This window comes from Oreochromis aureus, linkage group 2 (genome assembly GCF_013358895.1).
Source record: "Oreochromis aureus strain Israel breed Guangdong linkage group 2, ZZ_aureus, whole genome shotgun sequence".
NCBI lineage: Eukaryota > Metazoa > Chordata > Actinopteri > Cichliformes > Cichlidae > Oreochromis > Oreochromis aureus.
Window position 1 is genome coordinate 20,384,925 of NC_052943.1, and position 20,061 is coordinate 20,404,985.

The 20,061-nt window shown below is 43.7% G+C and overlaps 1 protein-coding gene across 1 annotated transcript in view; it reads right to left on the minus strand.

Annotated features, from left to right (window-relative positions):
• Window positions 1–11,427, minus strand: part of LOC116311883 (dynein heavy chain 5, axonemal-like) — a 53,635-nt gene extending 42,208 nt beyond the window's left edge. Inside the window, 17 exon segments of the mRNA XM_039598095.1 lie at window positions 448–543; window positions 813–918; window positions 998–1,117; window positions 1,271–1,452; window positions 2,115–2,213; window positions 2,298–2,388; window positions 3,064–3,229; window positions 3,445–3,631; window positions 4,335–4,439; window positions 4,565–4,636; window positions 7,571–7,660; window positions 7,773–7,847; window positions 7,915–8,022; window positions 8,024–8,104; window positions 10,039–10,139; window positions 10,505–10,724; window positions 11,358–11,427. Of these exon segments, the coding sequence (XP_039454029.1) occupies window positions 448–543; window positions 813–918; window positions 998–1,117; window positions 1,271–1,452; window positions 2,115–2,213; window positions 2,298–2,388; window positions 3,064–3,229; window positions 3,445–3,631; window positions 4,335–4,439; window positions 4,565–4,636; window positions 7,571–7,660; window positions 7,773–7,847; window positions 7,915–8,022; window positions 8,024–8,104; window positions 10,039–10,139; window positions 10,505–10,724 (1,899 nt within the window). The 5' untranslated portion in view covers window positions 11,358–11,427.
• Window positions 11,428–20,061: the final 8,634 nt, after the last annotated feature.

Here is a 20,061-nt window from a genome sequence, read left to right on the forward strand (position 1 = left end):
CTGAGTTCCAGTCGGCATGGGATTCTTCAGTCTAATTCTAATAATAATTATTGTGAAGATACCTCGCTCACTGGGATTACCTCTGAACTGTGTTTTTGTGTCTCCAGGGTTCAGCAGAGTGTTTTTCACGGAGCCACGGTTGGGAACAGGAGTTTTTTGGAGTTGTGTTTTCACTTGATCACAGACATTGTGTGGGATTCAGGAGGAATTGCCACAGAAGTCACAGTGCTGGGATTTAACTGTGTTTTCTCCACTGACTCTAAATGAATCCACTGTCACTCATGAAGTCCTGCATTTTGGGTCCTCTCATTTCTACAACTCCACAGTCTGCCACCGCAGCCGTCACAGTTCCTCGTCCTTTTCTTCCATTTTTGTCTGTTTCTGTTATTTTTTCCCGTATATAATAAAAGTGATTAATGTGTTTAAAGAATATAGATTTGAAATCACCTCCAGTTTGCGGTGATCCAGGACGTCACAGGTCTTGGATTCAGTTGTGGAGACGATGGTCTGGTAGCGAACACAGATATTCTCCACGCCCTCCACCTGAAACACACCTGAGCTCAGTTTGAATCCGTCTCATTTCTGTCACACTGAAATGGAAGAACTGGAAAATAGACTTTTGACACAATTAATAAATAATAAAAGGAGGAAATACATTTATACAAAATCATTACAAATGTCCATTCATCACTGTAGCTTTGCATTGACTTTCATTCGACCATTTTTATATTATAAATGTCTTATTATAATTATTATTGTGCATTGGTGAATATTTGATGGAGTCACTTGTTTCTAATCTGACAATCATCCACCTTCATGCTCTGCAGAGCAGCCAGGCTCTCCAGCGTGGACGCCATGCCGGCAATCTTCTCCAGACGGCGGCAGAAAGAGTCAAACTTCCCGAAGATGTAGTTCTCACTGAAAACACGCACACACGTTTGTAAAGGTTAGCGTGACGCTGCTGACACGCTCTGACTCAGAGTCAGTTACTGATCACCTGAAGTCAAACTGTCTGTTCTCAGGGTTTTCTCTCAGTTTGTCTCTGACGCTGTGGAAGCTTCGCTGATACGCCGCATTCAGATTACAGCAGTCAGAGATTCGCTGCAGCAGCACTGGCCTGACACACACACACACCCAACACACACACACACACGCACACACACACACACACACACACGTTGCTGAGTCCATTTGTTAGTCTGAGTCTAAACTCTATGATGATCTGAACAGAAGTTTAAGTCTAATGTAAGTTTCAGGTGTACTGCGGTACCTGCTGTGCTCCCAGACACGCCTCACGCCCTGCAGCAGGTAGCTCCTGCAGGTGCTGATCATCTGGTTGGTGACCTTGAGCAGCAGTGAGCTCATCCTCTCTGAGGTGTTGTAGTACTGGGACACCACGTGGATCATCTTGATGCCATTCATCAGACTGGGAATGTGCTCCAGCATCCTGGTCTGTGGGCCGGGAGAAAAGGAAGACGGAGGATGAGAGACGGTTTGTCCAGTGACTGATACGAGCTTCAGTGTGAGAAACAAAGCTGCTGACACAGCAGGAACAGACAGCAGCCTCATTACTGACATGTAGAGATCAAATCAATGCACATTCAGGCTGAGCTGGAGAATCCTGTATCCACCATATCTGATCCAGTAACAAGAAAAAGAAGAAATAATAAAAAATCATTAAAAAAGAAGCTGGTGGAGGTGAAACACCCGACTCATCAGCACAAACTGACAAATTCACCATCACAGAAAATACAAACTAATAAAAAAGATCAATCAGAGAAATCCTACTGATAAATCAGAGCTGAAACATCTCAGACTGAGCTGTGAACTCTGTCCTGATGAAACCTGTTTGTCTGTTGATCTTTTTAAACATTTTTAAAAGTCTGAAACTGAGAAAAGAAAAGAAGTCTTTAGTTTTTTAACAGTCACTTTAATTCTTTCTCCTTCTTCTTAAGTTACAGACAGGCCTTGTCTCAGCTGTGATTTGTGACTACAGCCTCTCTGTGAATGATGTGTGACGATGTCTTCACTGTTTTCTGTTCCTCACAATCATGAAGGACTCAAACAGCTGCAGACGGTTTTATACAGAAAGACATGAAGAGTGTTTTTCTCACAGGAGTGGATTTTTCCACAGATCCAAAGAACTTGTTGAGGGTGTAAAGATACTTGACGTTGTCCTTTGCCTCGTTGGCCACCACAGTGATGTCTCTGTCCTGATAAATCAATAAATCGATCAGTGATGACATCAGCATCGTCAAGACAACAGCTGTGAACTGAACAGGAAATAAACTGCTGACCAGATCTCTCCAGGCACGCAGGCACCGAGACTGAGCCACCTGCAGGACCCCCAGAGTCCTCTTCACCTGAGAGCCCTTCACTTCCTCCAACAGACACACACACACACACACACACACACACACACACACACACACACACACACACACACAAAGATCAGAAACACAGACTTTATGAAATGTGATCAAATCAACAGTTATTATGAATCCTTCCACACACAGTGGTCACTACAGTTACAGTTACAGCTGTTCAAAGGCTGTTTGCTTGTATTCGTGTCAGTGTTGATGTCGTACTTGCACATAAACCTCTACATTGGACTCTGATGTGTCGCTCCATACCTGCCACCTACTGGTCAGCCAGTGTAAGTGCACAAAACATTTCTTCAAACCAAGATGGAAAAATACATGTTTAAAAAAATGAAGTTCAAAAATCTTTTTTTTATCCCTAAAGATGAATAAAAATACTAAAGAAAGAATCCTGATTGATGTTGTCATAATTCATGCATGAAAGGGTTAAAAACTATGATACAAACAAACAAACACATTAATATATTTGAACATTTCAACTTTAAAGAGCAGAAAGAGAAATAACAGAAAGTCATATTGTGTAAAAGTGGTTTTGTCCTGAAGTCTCAGAGTGGAGACTAAACTGTTCCAGGTCTGAGGAGCTTCTGTCCACAGACGTCAGATCATGTTTGATAAACTGAGTTTAAAGTGAAACCTGTAAATGCTGACACTACAGGAGATCCAGCTGAGAGGACGCGTCTACCTGTTGAAAGTCACCGTGCGGCTCTTCCAGAGCTCCAGCTCGGCCGACGGCCCGACATCGTCGGCCTCTTTCCTCATCTGCTCGCTCTCCGTCAGCACCTGCTTGATTTGATTGGTCCACAGGGTCAACACCTCCTCCAGACGCTCCACCAGCTCACTGTTATTGGCTGAGAGCGAAACACACGAGTTCCTCTAAACACACGTGAACACGGACTCATTATTTCAAAGAAACCATCGTCTCAGGTCAGATGCTTCCTTCAGCTTCCACAGATAAACTGGTTTGATTTACCTGACAGTTGATTTTTAAAGCTTTAAACGATGTTTCCTGTATTTCCAACAGTCTTATTGTTTGTGTGAGATGTGAACAGCTTGAGCTTCATACCTGCTGCTCTGTAGTCTGCAGGGCTGCTCAGCTGGCTGATGGCCTCAGGAAGCTCCACGTGCTGCAGCTGGAACTTTCTCTCCATGTTCAGTCGGGCTGAGCTCAGATTACTGACAAACTGATCCACCGAGGACAGGAAGGACCGGACGTGTGGACACGAGGCGCCGTCCTGCACAGAGCCCCACGACTGGGCACAGGGTCAAAGGTCAGCAATAACAACAAAGGTTAATGTGTTTCCTGTTTCACTTTTTACCTTATTCACAGCCAAAAGCATCAGGAGGAGCACTGCACACAAATAAGACTTTTCATGGCTCATTATGTAACAGCTGCTCTACAGTCAAACCCCACAAAGAGAAACCAGCAGGTACAGATAAGCCCAAGGTGTGGCCTCCAGCAACACTGTGAGGAACCTTGGAGTCATGTTTGACCAGGACATGTCCTTCAATGCACATATTAAACAAATATGTAAGACTGCTTTCTTCCATTTGCGCAACATCTCTAAAGTTAGAAATATCCTGTCTCAGAGTGACGCTGAAAAACTAGTTCATGCATTTATTACTTCCAGGCTGGACGACTGTAATTCATTATTATCAGGAAGTCCTAAAAACTCCCTGAAAAGCCTTCAGTTAATCCAAAATGCTGCAGCAAGAGTCCTGACAGGGACTAGAAACAGCAGATTTCTCCTACACTGGCTTCTCTTCACAGGATTGACCCCTCATGGCTCCCCCTCCCTGCCCCTCTCTTTGCTTTCAGTCTCTTCTTGTTTAAAGAGAGTTCTCCCTTCCCACCATCAACAAAGTCTTCATATATGGCGTCATGTGATCACTGGAAGCTTAAAACATCTCCCTTTTTGTGCTCAGTGAAAGCCTGAATGGATGGAGGTGTTTTACCTGCTGCGACCTGAGAGCAGGTAACATGATGTGAGTCAGCAGAGTTTCCAGACTGTTCAGGACGCCGCCGCCGCCGCTGCAGTCCAACACGCCAAAGTTCACTTCCTGGAAACATCAGGTTGCACGAGAAGATCAGAATGATTGGCTGCATCCATGTCACAGTCAACCAATGAGGTCTGTGCAGTTTGTTAAATTTGCAGGTGAGGAGGTGACCCAGACCAGTTACTGACCTGCTGCACGTTCGCGGTGGTTATGGCCTTCTCAGTGGTTCTCAGGAAGAACAGACATTTCCCCAGTAAAGGCTGGAAACACAGAACGTGATGGAGGTCAGATCCTTTAACGTGACGCAGACAGAGCACTTCCTCTGCACTCTGTCACCAAAGTTCACCATGCAAAGGAAAACCTTTCATGGACTTTAAAGACGGGGTGGTTGGAGAGCTCTGCAGGCTGCTCATTACCAGTGATGGGAGTAACGGCGCTACTTTTTTCAGTAACGAGTAATCTAATTACTATTCCTATCGTTACAACGCCGTTACAGTTACTAACAAGAAAATGTGGGGAGGTCGCGTTACTATTTTTCAACAAACAGACGGTTGAAGCTGTGTTCAGCTTACAGCATCTTGTATCAGCTGCAGGAAGTAGCTGTAAGTAATCTGGACGCTACAGCTTTAAGCAGCTGCGCGCTCCCGCAGACAGACGATCACTTTTTGGCACAACAGCTGGAGCTCAAGGGGCAAAACAATCGCATGAGTGCTGCTGTTTGACTGAGGAAGAATAAAGGAGTCGTGGTCAATCACATGACCACTTAAAGACAAAGCAACAAGGTGACATATACCAGTTTATAAATTGTGTTGATAGGAAACGTAAAACCAGAGTCATGATAAACAAGATATACGCGTGTTTGTTCCTCAATAGTTTCATGTTTACTGTCTAAGGACAGCAGCGAGACCTCTGTGCTTATGAGCTGCTGAGCTGCTGTCAGAGTTCACAGGTATCAGGCTGTGATGTTTCCTTTATACTGGACACTAATTATTATTTTGGAGTGGCACAAATAATTTATGTGTCATCTTATTGAATGCAGAACAGCTGATTGTTCTGGAAATAGTTTAATGGTTATTAAAAAAAAGGGTAAAAGGTAAATGGCTGCAAATAACTTTGTTTTTTGCAAAACTTGTGTGTATAATTTTCAAATTTATATAAGTTATGAAAATGATTCATTAAACATGTTTGTGGTTGACTTGTTACAGTAAAAAATGTAACTTTTTCGATTCGGAGTTTATGTTTTTTGTCTGATTTTAGATCAATTGTGTTAACACAGTTTGTCAAAATGAAAACATGAGTGTAGATTCAGACACGTGAGGTTGTGCTGAAAACAATGAGACCAAACAAGGCAAAATTAATAGTTCTTAAAGGTAAATGTGGAGGAAACATCAACAGTTGTCACGGCTGGGGCAGCAGTCGTGTGGTGGAATGAATGAGGACCCAAGATGCAGACGGCGGTGGAGATGCGAGTGGAGATTTATTTACAGTGAAAATAACAAAGGTGAAGAAGCGAACATAAAGCTAAACTGCAAAAACTAACAGACAAAGCAGAAAACATGAGGGCAGCAGGGAAACACAGAGAGACGTGGAGACACACAGAGTAATGCAGGTAACGCAACAAGGAACACAGGCAGACACACACTATAAATACACACGAGGTAATGAGGGAATGACACACAGGAGGGGAGCACAGCTGAAGCACAAGACGAGACACAAACCTTCAAAGTAAAACAGGAAACACACAGACACAGGCAGGGCTGATAAAACACGGAAGCACTAAACATAAGAACCAAACCCTAAGAACGAATTCAAAATCAGAATAAACACCAAACACAAGATGAAATCAAAAGGAAACAAAACGCCGGCTCAGCAACCCTGGACCATGACATGACCCCGGACCATGACATGACCCCGGACCATGTCATGACCCAGGACCATGTCATGACCCAGGACCATGTCATGACCCAGGACCATGACATGACCCCGGACCATGACATGACCCCGGACCATGACAAAAGGAGTTAGACTTAGACCCTGGAGCCCAGAGGGTATTTTTTAAAGTAACACAATAGTTACTTTTCAAGTAATTAATTACATCTAGAACCTTGTCACTCAGTTACTAACTAAGTTACTTTTTTGAATAAGTAATTAGCAACTATAATTAATTTTTAATGACTATTTGAAAGTAACTTGCCCAACACTGGGTATGAGCGAGTTTCCCAGCTGATGCAAACTGGAAAGCTTCTCCTGTTTGACGTGGATCTATTCAGCTTTTATTTCCTGATCATTTTAAGCATCAACAAAGTTTCTAAAAACAAACAGTTTGTCATCATTCATAAACTCTGACGTCACAGGCGTGTTTTTATTCCTGTCCCATGTTTGAAAATTTCTGCATATCAGAGCTGCCAACACGGCACAGACTCAGGCTGGAACTGACTTTAAATACTTCATCATTCATGTTCCTGTTAAAACCACATCCAGGGGAAATGTTATTAGCATGTAGCCTTTAGCTCATGTTTAGATTGCTGCTCCACCATGTTTGTAGTCCTTTTCTCTGTGAATAAGTGTTTGTGGAGCTTTGAGCTCCTCAGACTTCGGCCTCTCGACCTCCTGATGTTCAGCCTGCAGCTGTCAGTCATCCAGTGTTTGCTCAGAGACTTTAATCACCTTGTTAACCAAACAAAGCAGCACAGTTTGATCCATGGAAACACAAACACGCTCAGGCTCATCATCTCTGAACAGGACAATGATGAATCGTAGGCTCAGGATTGTTTGGAGCTTAAAGAGAAATCAGATACATCAGAACACAAAAACCCCCGAGAGGTGGATTAAGGTGACATCACACACCTGAGCTCTGAGTCCTCCAGTCTGATCCAGGCTCGTGCTTTAAGACAGTTTCTGTGTAACACTCAGCTCAGGTGTGTTCAGGACATTTGCTTGGAAGAAGCCGTCTGTGGATAAATCCTGCTCTCCACCTCAGCTGTCAGGTTTATCCAGAGAACGGCCGTCCTTACTTCCAGCAGCCCCACAGTCCTCGTTTCTAATAAACTGGCATTACTGAAACCAACTGTCTGCCTCTCTGTTCAATAATCTCCTCGTTGCTATTTTATCAGCAGAACCTTCCACTCATATCAACATTTATTTCTTATTCTCACATTAGACTCACATTAACTTAAAGAAAAGTCAAAGCCAACCTCAGAGTTCCCTGTAGTGAGGAAGAGTTTCCTCTGAGCCACAGCTGAGTTTGATGCGTCCACAGAGGAAGACTGACGGGAGGACAGACTCTGGGAGAAAGGCAGATATTAAAAGATATGAATACAAAGTACGGTGCAACAAACAGCAGATCATGAAGAGCGGTTAGACCTTCATGTGTCATTTAAATGTGATCAAAGTTACCTGTTTGACATCCTGATAGAAGAAAATCAGCTTCTTGGATCCGTTTGCAGCAAAGAATTCATGGATCAGACTGAACTGGAAGAATCAGACATTAATGACTCAAAGGTTCAACTCTGAGGAAGGATCACGTCTCTGAACTTACTCTGTCATCAGAGACGATGGCGTCTTCCACCGCCGCCTCCTCCAGGCTGCCGGCGTCTGCCAGCCTGCTCATCAGGTATTTATGTCGGGCATCCAGAGCTGCCCGCCGTTTCCTCCTTCACGGCTCTCGCCTGTTTGGCTACTTCTCTCCTCGCCTCATTGGACAGCAGCATCGTCCTTTTACCAGACACCTGGAGAAACATCAGCTCAGTCTACAGACGCAGAGACCAGTGAAAGCCAAACATCTGCAGGTTTCTGAGGACCACGTTTGACCCTGACTGGAGGCATCGATTCTGAGTGTGACTGCCTAAACTGAGCTACTGTCCCCCCTCCACTGAGTCGCCACGTTCTCCTGTGATGTGTCATGGGGGGAAGTGTTCCTCACGGTTGGACTCGTGAGAAGTTCAGTCAGTTTATTCAAGCTTTAAAAAGACGCATTTTCAGTCTCTAGATTTCAGCAGAAACAAATGTGAACACAGCACTTTTTGATTGAGTATAAGAGGATGAAACAGTTAGTGATTAGTAACATTGTTGCTGACTGATTCTGTTGTAGAGCTGTCTGTGGATCCTCACATTCCTGGAAGCCTTCCCTGGATTGCTCAGATATCATTAACTGGTTTGTGTCCAGTAGAATCAGGTGTTGTGGATGCAGGCAGGTGAGGCCTGTACAGTCAGTGCTGTGTGAGCGCTGTGTAACGTTAGCTTAGACTTATTTCTGTTGTTATCATCTTTCAGGTTAATGTTGTTTTCATTGTGCATCACAGGAAGTGTGGGTGGCTGTTAGCCTCACAGCTCATGGAGAGTTGCTGCTGCTCTGCCTCCTTTTTGATGTTCCTGCTCTTTGTGGCTTTGTGTTACTTTGTGTCGTGTCTGAAACAAAGTGAGTCCATGTAACTAACTGTAGTCGGCTCTCTGTCTCATGCACAGCTGACTGTTGTCTGAATGAAAGTATTTTTATACTTTGTGTAATCTGTTGGGTCTTTGAGCCCTTTTTAAACAGCATATGAGTCATATGTATGTGTGTATATGAAAGGTTGTTTGTAATGCATAAAACTGTTGCTTATTCTAGAGCTGTTGCTGTGCCTGATTGGTCTACTTGCTCTAAACTGAAGGTTGACTTGATTATTTAGGTTTTTTACATGTTGTCAATAAACCAACTTCTTTATGATTTGAACGGCGTCTCTGACGTGTCACAGGCCTGTCAGCTTTCTTGGTGATTGGTACAGTTTTGAGCTTCATGCTCTGGCTGTTGTTGGGTTTTCCTCTTTCATATTAAAGCTTTTGTCCTACATTTGGCTCTAAAGTCTAATCCCAGCACTGTGTCTGGGTGTGTGATGGTTGTTTTCCTGCTCTTTCTCGTGAAACAGTCACAACATTCTCAGTCCAACTTTCACTCTGTGCTGCATTTGCTGCAGCTGCAGTGAACATGGTGCCGTTTGCCTTTAAGAAAGTTGTGCACAAAGGCTTTTTCTCTAGCAGACAGCTGTGTGGCTAAAAGTCAGATCACCTCCTCCCATCATCTTTTACCACCTCAGTCACATTGGACTGAAACAAGAGTGAAACTAGGAAGAATCAGAGTTTGTCCAGTGACTGCACTGATTTTCTTCACATTCACAAACTGATTCTAAGTAGTTGCATCAGCCAGCTAATCACCCGGACACTGAACGTCCAACACGCTCCCTGAAGGGAACGATTACATCCTCCAAACAATCACAATCTGACTCTGAATGACTGTAATTATTCTCTGATTTGTGAATAACTGGAATTTATCGATGCAGACACGTTGCCAACCTGATGAAGTCAGTCTGAGTTGCATCTCTTTGGCTAACTTAACTCAAGTGGTTGCCGACTATTCTGGTTATGTTCCCATATAACAGCAGGGTTGCTGAGCACCTCTGTCACTCTGCAGTTATGTTCCCAGTTCTCGTTGGTGGAGGAATTTTCCAGGAATTTCCAGCTTTCCATGAGAGACCTGATCAGGAGCGACTGTCCTGGACACTCCCAGCATCACAGGGACTCACAAACCCGTCGACCACAGTGAGAAGACTGATTGTCACAGGCCCACATGTAGCTTTAGATCACACGTGTGCACTTCCTGTGGTCACTGCTGTAACTCTAGACTCACCGAGGGGCCAGTGGTTGGTGAGGCGGCAGCAGCTGAAGTCATGTGACTAATGGCTCTCAGGTTCTGTCCTCCTATTCGCCGGTGTCCTTCACCTGTCACACCTGGTCAAGAAAGAGTGAGAATGTTCAGAGCTTTAACGGAAAAGAATATTATTACATATAAAAGGCCTGTAACAAGTATTGTAGTGTTAATCAGGATGAAGTCCATCATGAACACTGCAGAGTGGTTCAGACAGTCGGTGGTTTCATCCACAGAGCCTCCAGGCTGCATATCAAAGGATCCTGAGGAATGACAGTGAACCCGAGTTCCCCTCATTACATTCATGTGTGTGACTGTGAGGAAAAGGTGATTGTATGAATGTGTGTGAGCGAGTGAATGAGGCTTGTATCAGAGTGGAGATAATGTCAGCAGCACAAGCTGGACGCTGCCAGGTGTCACATGTGAATCTGTGCATCAGTGTCTGCACCTTTGTGGAGGTGAAGCTCAGGAGGTTTGTTCAAAGCTCTGTCTGCTCCAGCTTTCTTTCCCTCAGGCCTCTCCAGATCAGGAAGGAGGTCCTGTTCTCCTTCTCCCTCCTGGATTTCTGGATCCAGGGAAGGATCAAAGTCTCTCAGCCCAGCGTCAGAGCTTCTGGCTGGGGGAGGACTGGAAGTTTCAGCTGGAGGCTGAGAGCCTGGATCTGCCATCTGGGTCACAATTCAAATATTCTCAGTAATCTCATTTTAAAAATATGCAGCTCATTCATTTTGACTGAATGTGGGACAGCAGCACATCTGTACTGCTTCAGCTGGACCTCTAACAGCACTTTGTAAATGTTGGACTGTTTGATCTTTCAGCTGCTTCATAAAGCTGCAGATCTTTTCATTGGGTAACAGTTCTGACTGCAGCATGCGCTGCTCTTAAACCTGCAGCTATAGTTGTGCATTAATAACCTTCACAGATGTCCAGGTTACTCCTGCTGTGTGCTCTGATGCACATGTGCTGAACTCCTTTATTCACACAGCCACGTGTTTCTCACCTGCTACCAATGAAAGCTGGTAGTTTTTAAATAAGAAGAGATTTTACACAAAAGCTTTTTTCTTTTTAATGTTTAATATAAACATTTCATTTCAATAATTTCCTTTTTTCTTACATTTGACTGATGGTATCATCTTTCTGTGAAACTGTGCTGCCATCATCTATCATAAGACCACAGATAAAATGAAGATAAATCTGGTGTTAATAAAGCTCCCAAATAAAAACAAGACTCAGTAATAATAATGAGACGATGTTTCATCAGATCAGAAACCAGCAGGGTTATAATACCTGTGCTGACTCACCTGTGTGCGTCTGTCTGAGGACGAGTCTCTGATACTCTGGGACCAACCAGTGAAGTCAGACTAACAGTGGAAACAGGACGTGAATGAAAGTTTGACTGTCTCCATGGTAACCCAGGCCTGGGGATTGTGTGTGTTTCTTAGTGACTCTGTAACCAAACACACAACAAAGCTGCCTCCTCTGTGGCTGTTAATTCATTTATTTCAGCCACTGAAATCGTTTCCAATGAGGAAAAGGGCAGAACAATATAAAACTCAGCTGCCTCGATGTGTCCTGACTTTCTCGTCTTTATTTAAAAAATCTCTTTGAATCCAGGTTTCAGACGGTTTCATGTATATTTGGTTTGTTCCTAGTTCGCTGCTACTTTAGAGTTTATTCCTCTCTCAGTGTTTCTCCCTCTCGGGTCAAGTCTCTCGTATTAACTTTATTCATGTGTCTGTTTCAGTTTTCACATTTCCTGCTTTATTTTGGTGAGTTGTCGTCCTCGTGCTTTGCTTTTGTTTCCCTCGTCTTGTTTGCTGTGATTTAGTTCACCTGTGTCTTGTTCTCCCACCTGTCTCCACTTCCCCTTATTGCCCTGCTGTCCATCAGTTATCAGTTTTCTAAGTTCCTGATCTCTGAATTCAAACTCCAGCATAAGAAAGCAAGCAGCAAAACTTTATTTAAACAGGCAGAAGCACAACGTGCTGCTCAAAGCAGAAGCACAGAGGAGAGTTTAAACCCCAGTAAACAGATTGTAAACACTGATCATGTGATTCAATAGGTTATTCCAGCATTACAGGTAAAAACAGCTTCAGTTCTTTTTCTAACTTCGCTCGGTGTTTCACTATGGGAATCGCCTCGGCGTGACCAACTACGGAAGCTCCAATGACACCACATCTGTCTCTGACAGACCTGTCGAGCCGTGCTCAGGGCTCCGCCCCCTCATACTAACACGGCTGACCAGCTCCTCCTAACTCATTCTCGCTTTCTTCCCGTGAGAAACTACTTTGAGCTCCCTCAGCGCATCCAGGCTAACTTGATTAGCTGCTTAACAGTTCTCAGGCGTCCCGTTTAGGAGTACGTCGCCGAACGCAGTTTTTCCGGTTCCAGTTTGGATCGTGCTGAGTAAGTCCTTCGAAAGAAGTGTACTTAGAGTTGCACTGTGGAACAGCAACCGCGTCAGGCGAGCTGTCCCAGCGGTTCCTGGTTTTAGTTAGTGAGGTAGCCGACGTTGTGTAACTCGGGCTAACGCATTACGGCGAGCTATTCGTTCAGTGTCCGGCTAGCATTAACTTGTTAGCAGGCCACGAACCACATTAGCGTCTCACTAGCATTAGCTTGTTAGTCGACCTAGGGCTCATTTAGCATTAAGTTGCTAACAATATTGGCTAGAGGAGTGCAGCTAACGTGTCACGATGAGCTGACTCCCGCTGTGACTAGCTCGGATTTAACACCCGCCGCTAGTCCTAGCTACTTACGGGCTAACGTGTCGAGACGAGCCTGGTGTAGCCTAGTCTCACCCCTTTCCGCTAACCATGTCGACGGCTCCTACTCCCGCCAAAAGGTTGGAGCCGAAGGCCAAAGAGGCTGCATCCCGCCCGTGCCCCGCATTATGCGGTGCCACCATCTCGGGCAGGGACCCTCATCCAATGTGCATCGTCTGTATGGGTGCCAAGCATGCTCAGGCTTCACTGGCGGACCCTCAGGGATGCCCACACTGTGCTTTGATGCCAGAGAAAGTCCTGGAAAGGAGGCTGAGAGTAGCAGTAATGAACAGTCAGGACCCCTGCCTGTCGGCCGCTACTGCTACGAGCGATATCCATCATCCGCGAGCCTCCACAAGCTGGGCGGACATGATGTGGCGAGGACGCGGAGGGCGATGCCGACTCCGACCTCCTCGACATGGAGGACATGGATGAGGAACAGGAGGATGACTCTACCTTTCCTCCCCAGCAGTCCAGGCCACCGAGTGGGGCTGAAGTTGCACCCCCGGTGGACAGTAATTTGTACGAGGTCTGCAAACGGGCTGCTGCCAAGCTAGGCATCCTATGACCGAACCCCCAGCAGTGGAGCCTTCAGTGGCGTATCACCTTCACCCTAACCGCAGGGCAATCTCAGCTTCTTCTAGTGTTTCTTTGCCCAACAAGATAGACGCCGTGAGGCGATCTATCTATCAAAGGATGTACAAATATGCTGCACAGTCAGTATGCTTGCTTAATGCAGTCAAACTGCTATCAGCATATCAGGCAGAAATTCTGGAAGACATGGGCCGTGAGCTTGACTCGGGTTCCCCGAACCCAGCCCTCTGGGATGAAATCTGCGTGGTTAATGATCTCATTCTTCGCTCCTCCAGGGGAGCAGTCCAAGGGTGTGGCCGCGTTATGGGCCTTGCAGTCTCGGGTGAGAGAGCCTTGTGGCTAAACCTGTCAGGCCTAGGTGATGCTCAGAAGGCTGAGGTAATGGATGCAGCCTATGACCCAACCAAGGGTCTCTTTGGCCCAGCCCTGGAGAGAATGAGAGAAACAAGCACCCGCAGAAAGCAGGAGGGAGAAGCATTCAAACTCTTGCTTACCCAGAAAACCTAACTCTCAGCCCCAGCAGGTGCCAAGAGCTGGCTTTGCCGCAACAGCAGCAGCTGTGAGAGGGAGACAGAGTGGGGTCAGAATGCAGAGAGGAGCAGGAGGCCAGCAGGGTGCCCACCAGGCCAAGGTAGAGAACCAAAGACCTTAGGGCAAGCATTCCTTTGCAGCAGCTGCTGCAAAGAACAAGCCGTCACACCCTGGAGAGGGGAAAAAGAAGCAGTCAGCCTTGCACACCCGCAACATTCTGTGTCACCCCTCTCTTCCAAAGAGAAGGAAGGTGTTAGAAGGGGTAACCAAATCACTCCAAGGTTCAGGGTCTCCGGAAGTTTCCAGTTCACCAGGAGCACCCTCTCAGTCTCCTCCTCCAGTTCAGGGAGGACAGACTTGTGGACAAATGGCGCAGTGTCACCAAGCACTCCTAAGAACTCTGTCTGTGTCACCAAGCACTGCCCAGAGTCACCAGACACTTCACTGTGGTTTGGGGGTAACAAAAGAAATAAAACGTGCATTTCTGCAGCCAGGCAGTTTGCCAAGGGCAGAATGTCCCCCCAGTTTCAAAGAACACCACAATAAAAAATATGTTTCAGTTCACATATTTTCAGAAATATTGAAAAAATATTACTTTCATATTTATTTCATTCAGTTTGATTGTGAGTAGGTGTCTGTTAGTTGTAGCCACCAAAACTACTCTGTTGAGACAGAAAGAGAGAACGCAAGAGAGACATTACAGACTGGGGAAACTTGGATAGTTATCAATACATTTTTCAAAAAATGCCTCTCTGTGCAAAATGGGTTTAAAAACATAAACAACTGTGGGATACTGTTTGTCCGTGATCTGGACAGCCCAGGCACTGCTCCAGATGCATGGGAAACAAATTCTGTCGGGGATACCTACCTTGGCACTTGGGCTGGGTATCGTCACTGATTTCTATAATCGATTGGATTCTGATTGGATTCGATTCAAATTTGACTCAGTCAGAAATCTTACAATTCTGATCATTTATCAGTACTGACACTTGTGAGACTTCATCAGAGGTGTGAGCAACACAGCAGATGCCTTTGTGTCAAAGTTACTGAGGATAAAACACAGAACACTCCTGGCCTGGCTTTTTATAGCAGATAACCTTAAAATATTCTGCAGTAGATCAAAAACTGAAGAAAACCATGAATCAACATATGAACATTGCCTGATGCTGCTGAAATTAAGCGGGGCAAAGTTACAGAGGTTTTACTAGAGACACAGCTAAGCATTTTGCAATTTGGCAAAATTTTAATAAGTTTACATTTCTTCAGTATTGAACAGCAGAAATTAGACTTTCTTGTCGGAGGTCATTAAAGTGAAAAACAAAAAAAACAAAAAACAACAACAACAAAAAACAGCGGCCGACAGCCCTGAACACAACAGTAGACTCGTGCGTAATAAGCAGTGTTGGGACTAACGCGTTATTAAGTAACGCGTTACAGTAACTACGTTATTATTGTGGTAACGAGCACGGTAACTAGTTATTATGCCAAAACCAGGAACGCGTTACTCGTTACTGGGATTTAGATAGGCTCGTTACTCGTTACTGCGGTGGTGGATATCGCGGAGCTTCCACAGATTCAATAACATTAACAAGTGGTGGAAGCCAGCAGGTGGATGAAGGAAAAGGGAGGCAAGAGGAGAGACCCAAAGCGGCCGCCGGTCCGCGTGTCAGGTGAACTGAACTTCAGGTAAGAAGTTATGACCTGCAGTCTATCTGAGTCAGATATAAACCAAGTTTAGGTGGAGTTTATTTTCGGTATGCTGACATTTTCGTACTGCGTGCTAGCTAGCATGACGGGGTTTCTATACAGCTGGGTGGGTGCTATGTTACTGATGTTGAACTTTATTTTGTTCATACAGTTAATTATTAGAGTTGCCAACCGTCCCCTAAAAAACAGAATCATCTCATATTCAGAGAAAATATTTCGCGTTTCGTACTGAGGTGAAAAGGAACACAGTTTGTCCCGGACTTCAGCTACAATGAAAAAGACACAAAGCTGAAGCTGCACAGCTGCCTCTTCTTCTCTCATTCTCTCCTCTCCTGTTTCTACTTCAATCATGAAACTGATCAATGATCAGCTGATCGGCTTTTCTCTCTTGTTCGTTTATCGCCCACTTTGCGCCAGAAAGAGGAAACCAGCGGATGTGGCGTTAAACAACAGCAGCACGTTTAAGCTTGATCAGCTGTTGTTAGAATTTATTTAATATTAATTTCTAGTATCAGCTGATGTTTGCTGGAGCCACAGCTGTAAAGCTGCTGGTCATGATATCGGTTTGGTTATCTGGTGAGAGGGAAACATGCAGATGAAACCAGGAGATGTCCTTACTGAATCATCAGAGCTGAACAGGTGATGGAGAAACAGGTTTACCTGTTAGGTGACATGGATGAGTTGAAGGGAAGTTATGAACTGTTTCTGAGAGACAAATAACACCAGGATCCTTTTCTACGTAGCTGACAGCTGGTAACTGTGCAGGGGCGGGTCTAGCAAAGTGTTGCCAGGGGGCCAGGTAGGGCATTAACAGGGAAATGGGGGCACAAGGAAATAGTTTTCTTTATTATTCTCATTTAAAATGTCTAGCTTTTAAAAAAATAATTATCTGAGTCTTACAACAAACAATTGATAGATTGATACATATATACCATCAGAACAGTGTACATCACTGTCACAACAGTGTTTATTTTCATTCAAAGGCTTTATGATTTTTCCTATAATGGTGGGCCGGTCTCTAGTCAAAATGCCCGGGACGATTGTTTTGTCCCAGTCCAGCCCTGTATGCAGCTCATCTGCAGTCTGGTGTTACCTACATCTTCCTATTCAGAAGGCAGAATTTCCAAGTTCTGAGTACAATCAAAAGCACCACGACTGCAGTTTTTGTGTTGGATGTAAAAAAGCAGGCTAGAATCATGGCGGCGGTCAACGACGGTCCAGGCGGATTTTCTCGTGGAAATGTGCACATTATTTTTTTCTTTCTATTGGTAGGTGGCACAGTGCACGTGTGGCAAGTAAGCAAGCTAGAAGACTGGCAGTCTGGCTGGGTATCCAGTTACGGAAGCAACACATTAACAAGAGAATTCTGAGTAAAACCAAAGTTACTTTCCCTAGTAACTAGTTACTCTGAAAGTAACGAGTAACTTGAAGTAACTGAGTTACTTTTTTAGAGAAGTAACTAGTAATGTAACTAAGTTACTAATTTAAAGTAACTTACCCAACACTGGTAATAAGCAAGTGAATAATGCAAAAAACAGAGATTTGAAATGGGAAACTGTTCTTAAAGTACCCTGAGTGAGAGAAATAGATGTGTAGTAACTGTGATTTTATCGTGATGGAAGCAAAACAGCAAAAGTAAGAGTGACTTAATGACGATGTTTATCAAATGTAAAGCGTAGTTTTCTTTTCTTCTTTTGCTGCTGAATTTTGGTTGGAGAGCGACAAAATCTGCAGCATCAGAAGCTGTTAGATGTCGGCTTTCAGCCCCGACGGCGTGTCTGTGTACGTGCCGTCGGGTGAGAAAGCCAACATCTTACAGCTTCTGATGTGTCGGGTCCGCGCTTCGTGATTACGCCTTTGTGTGGAATTCATTTACCTGCTCTCAATTACTGTTTTAGCTGGCTGTTGAAATAGTTTTTTGAGTTTTAAACTGAGACCCTAGTGTTTCTGGCAAAATACATTTATATTTAATAAATCAATCGGAAAATCAATTATTGAAACCCACCCCTACTTGGCACCGCTGTTGTGCAGGTGAAGTCAAAGGCAGCATATGTGTCATCATATTTTCTACTCTTTGGCTTGGAAGGAACTTGGTTTGGAAAAAACTCAAGACTAACTAAATGAACTTAACCAAAAACCATAATACAAAATAACATGGAAATACAAGAACACAAAACACTGGGTCAAATGAGCCAGGACCATGACAATGTGAATGGGGCTGGTTTCATTTGCATGTCCTATAACTTGTGGAAATTGTGATTTGCATTTTAGGGTCAATAACTTGCGAAATATATAGGACTAATTAAAAAAAATCTGATTTGTAGGACACTAAGCTGCACACAGCATACACTTCCTGCAGTCAGTTTTTATCAAAACAATCAGTAGCAGGTCTGTTGTGACCTCTTTTCATATTTTCCTTCATTATTTCTCACCTCACAGAGAATTAGTCAAAAAACTGCCTCTTCTTCTGCTGTAAGTACTTGGCTTCAATGTCACGAAAAAACAAACAAACAAAAAAAAACATGGTCATTGTTGGTCATTGATATTTGAGAGTGAGGCAAAATTTTACCGCTTAGATCTTTTGGTTTTAAACAACACTGACTTTGATTTGAGTCTAGTTCAATTCAATTCAATTCAATTTTATTTATATAGCGCCAAATCACAACAAATGTCGCCTCATATGCTTTATATTGTACAATAGATTGCACAATAATAAATACAGAGAAAAACCCAACAATCATATGACCCCTATGAGCAAGCACTTTGGCGACAGTGGGAAGGAAAACTCCCTTTAACAGGAAGAAACCTCCGCAGAACCAGGCTCAGGGAGGGGCGGCCATCTGCTGCGACCGGTTGGGGTGAAAGAAGGAAAACAGGATAAAGACATGCTGTGGAAGAGAGACAGAGGTTAATAACAGATATGATTCGATGCAGAGAGGTCTATTAACACATAGTGAGTGAGAAAGGTGACTGGAAAGGAAAAACTCAATGCATCATGGGAATCCCGGCAGCCTCACGTCTATTGCAGCATAACTAAGGGAGGATTCAGGGTCACCTGGTCCAGCCCTAACTATATGCTTTAGCAAAAGGAAAGTTTTAACCCTAATCTTGAAAGTAGAGATGGTGTCTGTCTCCGAATCCAAACTGGAAGCTGGTTCCACAGAAGAGGGGCCTGAAAACTGAAGGCTCTCCTCCCATTCTACTTTTAAATACTCTAGGAACAACAAGTAGGCCTGCAGTGTGGGAGCGAAGTGCTCTAATAGGGTGATATGGTACTACAAGGTCATTAAGATAAGATGGGGCCTGATTATTTAAGACCTTGTATGTGAGGAGCAGGATTTTGAATTCAATTCTGGATTTAACAGGAAGCCAATGAAGGGAAGCCAAAACAGGAGAAATATGCTCTCTCTTTCTAGTCCCTGTCAGTACTCTTGCTGCAGCATTTTGGATCAGCTGAAGGCTTTTCAGCGAGTTTTTAGGACATCCTGATAATAAAGAATTACAGTAGTCCAGCCTGGAAGTAATAAATGCATGAACTAGTTTTTCAGTGTCACTCTGAGACAGGATATTTCTAATTTTAGAGATGTTGCGCAAATGGAAGAAAGCAGTCTTACATATTTGTTTAATATGTGCATTAAAGGACATGTCCTGGTCACAAATGACTCCAAGGTTCCTCACAGCATTACTGGAGGCCAAGGTAATGCCATCCAGAGTAAGAATCTGCTTAGATACCATATTTCTAAGATTTTCAGGGCCGAGTTGATGGCATTTGACTAGAAGATGGCCAGTGTAAACAGAAAATAGATTAAAGTGTTCTTTTATTGCTAGCAAAATCACAACATGCTTCTTTTAGCAGTTGTGAAGTATTCAGACCACTCACAAATGTTTTTTTTTTTCACTCTGTAAAAGTACAGCTAACAGGTGATCCCTGTCATTCTTGTGTATGATTAATTTTAACTTCACTAATTTTCTCTTTTCATAATTAAATTTACAAGACAATCAAATGCAATAATTGGATACAATAATTGGAAGCTAAAAGGTAGATGGAAACTAGCAGATCAAGTGTAATCCAATTGGGGAATTGCATTACAATTTGAAATGAAATGTACCTGAGCAACACATAACAACATAATTATTTTAGTAAATTTATGTTAGAAAAAGCACTGTGCTGAGAAATGTTCTTTGTTCTAACACCAGGTTTTAGTTTTTAAAAACAGGTTTCTATAATGATATGAGTTAATTATTGGTTTACTTTAATGATACAAGATTAATAATGACAACTACAGCTAATAACTATTTGACCTTTTCTTTTTTGAGTTGTGCTAAATATAAAGCATATTTAGCATCACATGCTTAAAATGACAAATTGGACATTACAAACGGACAACATTTGTTTTCAAATGCAAAT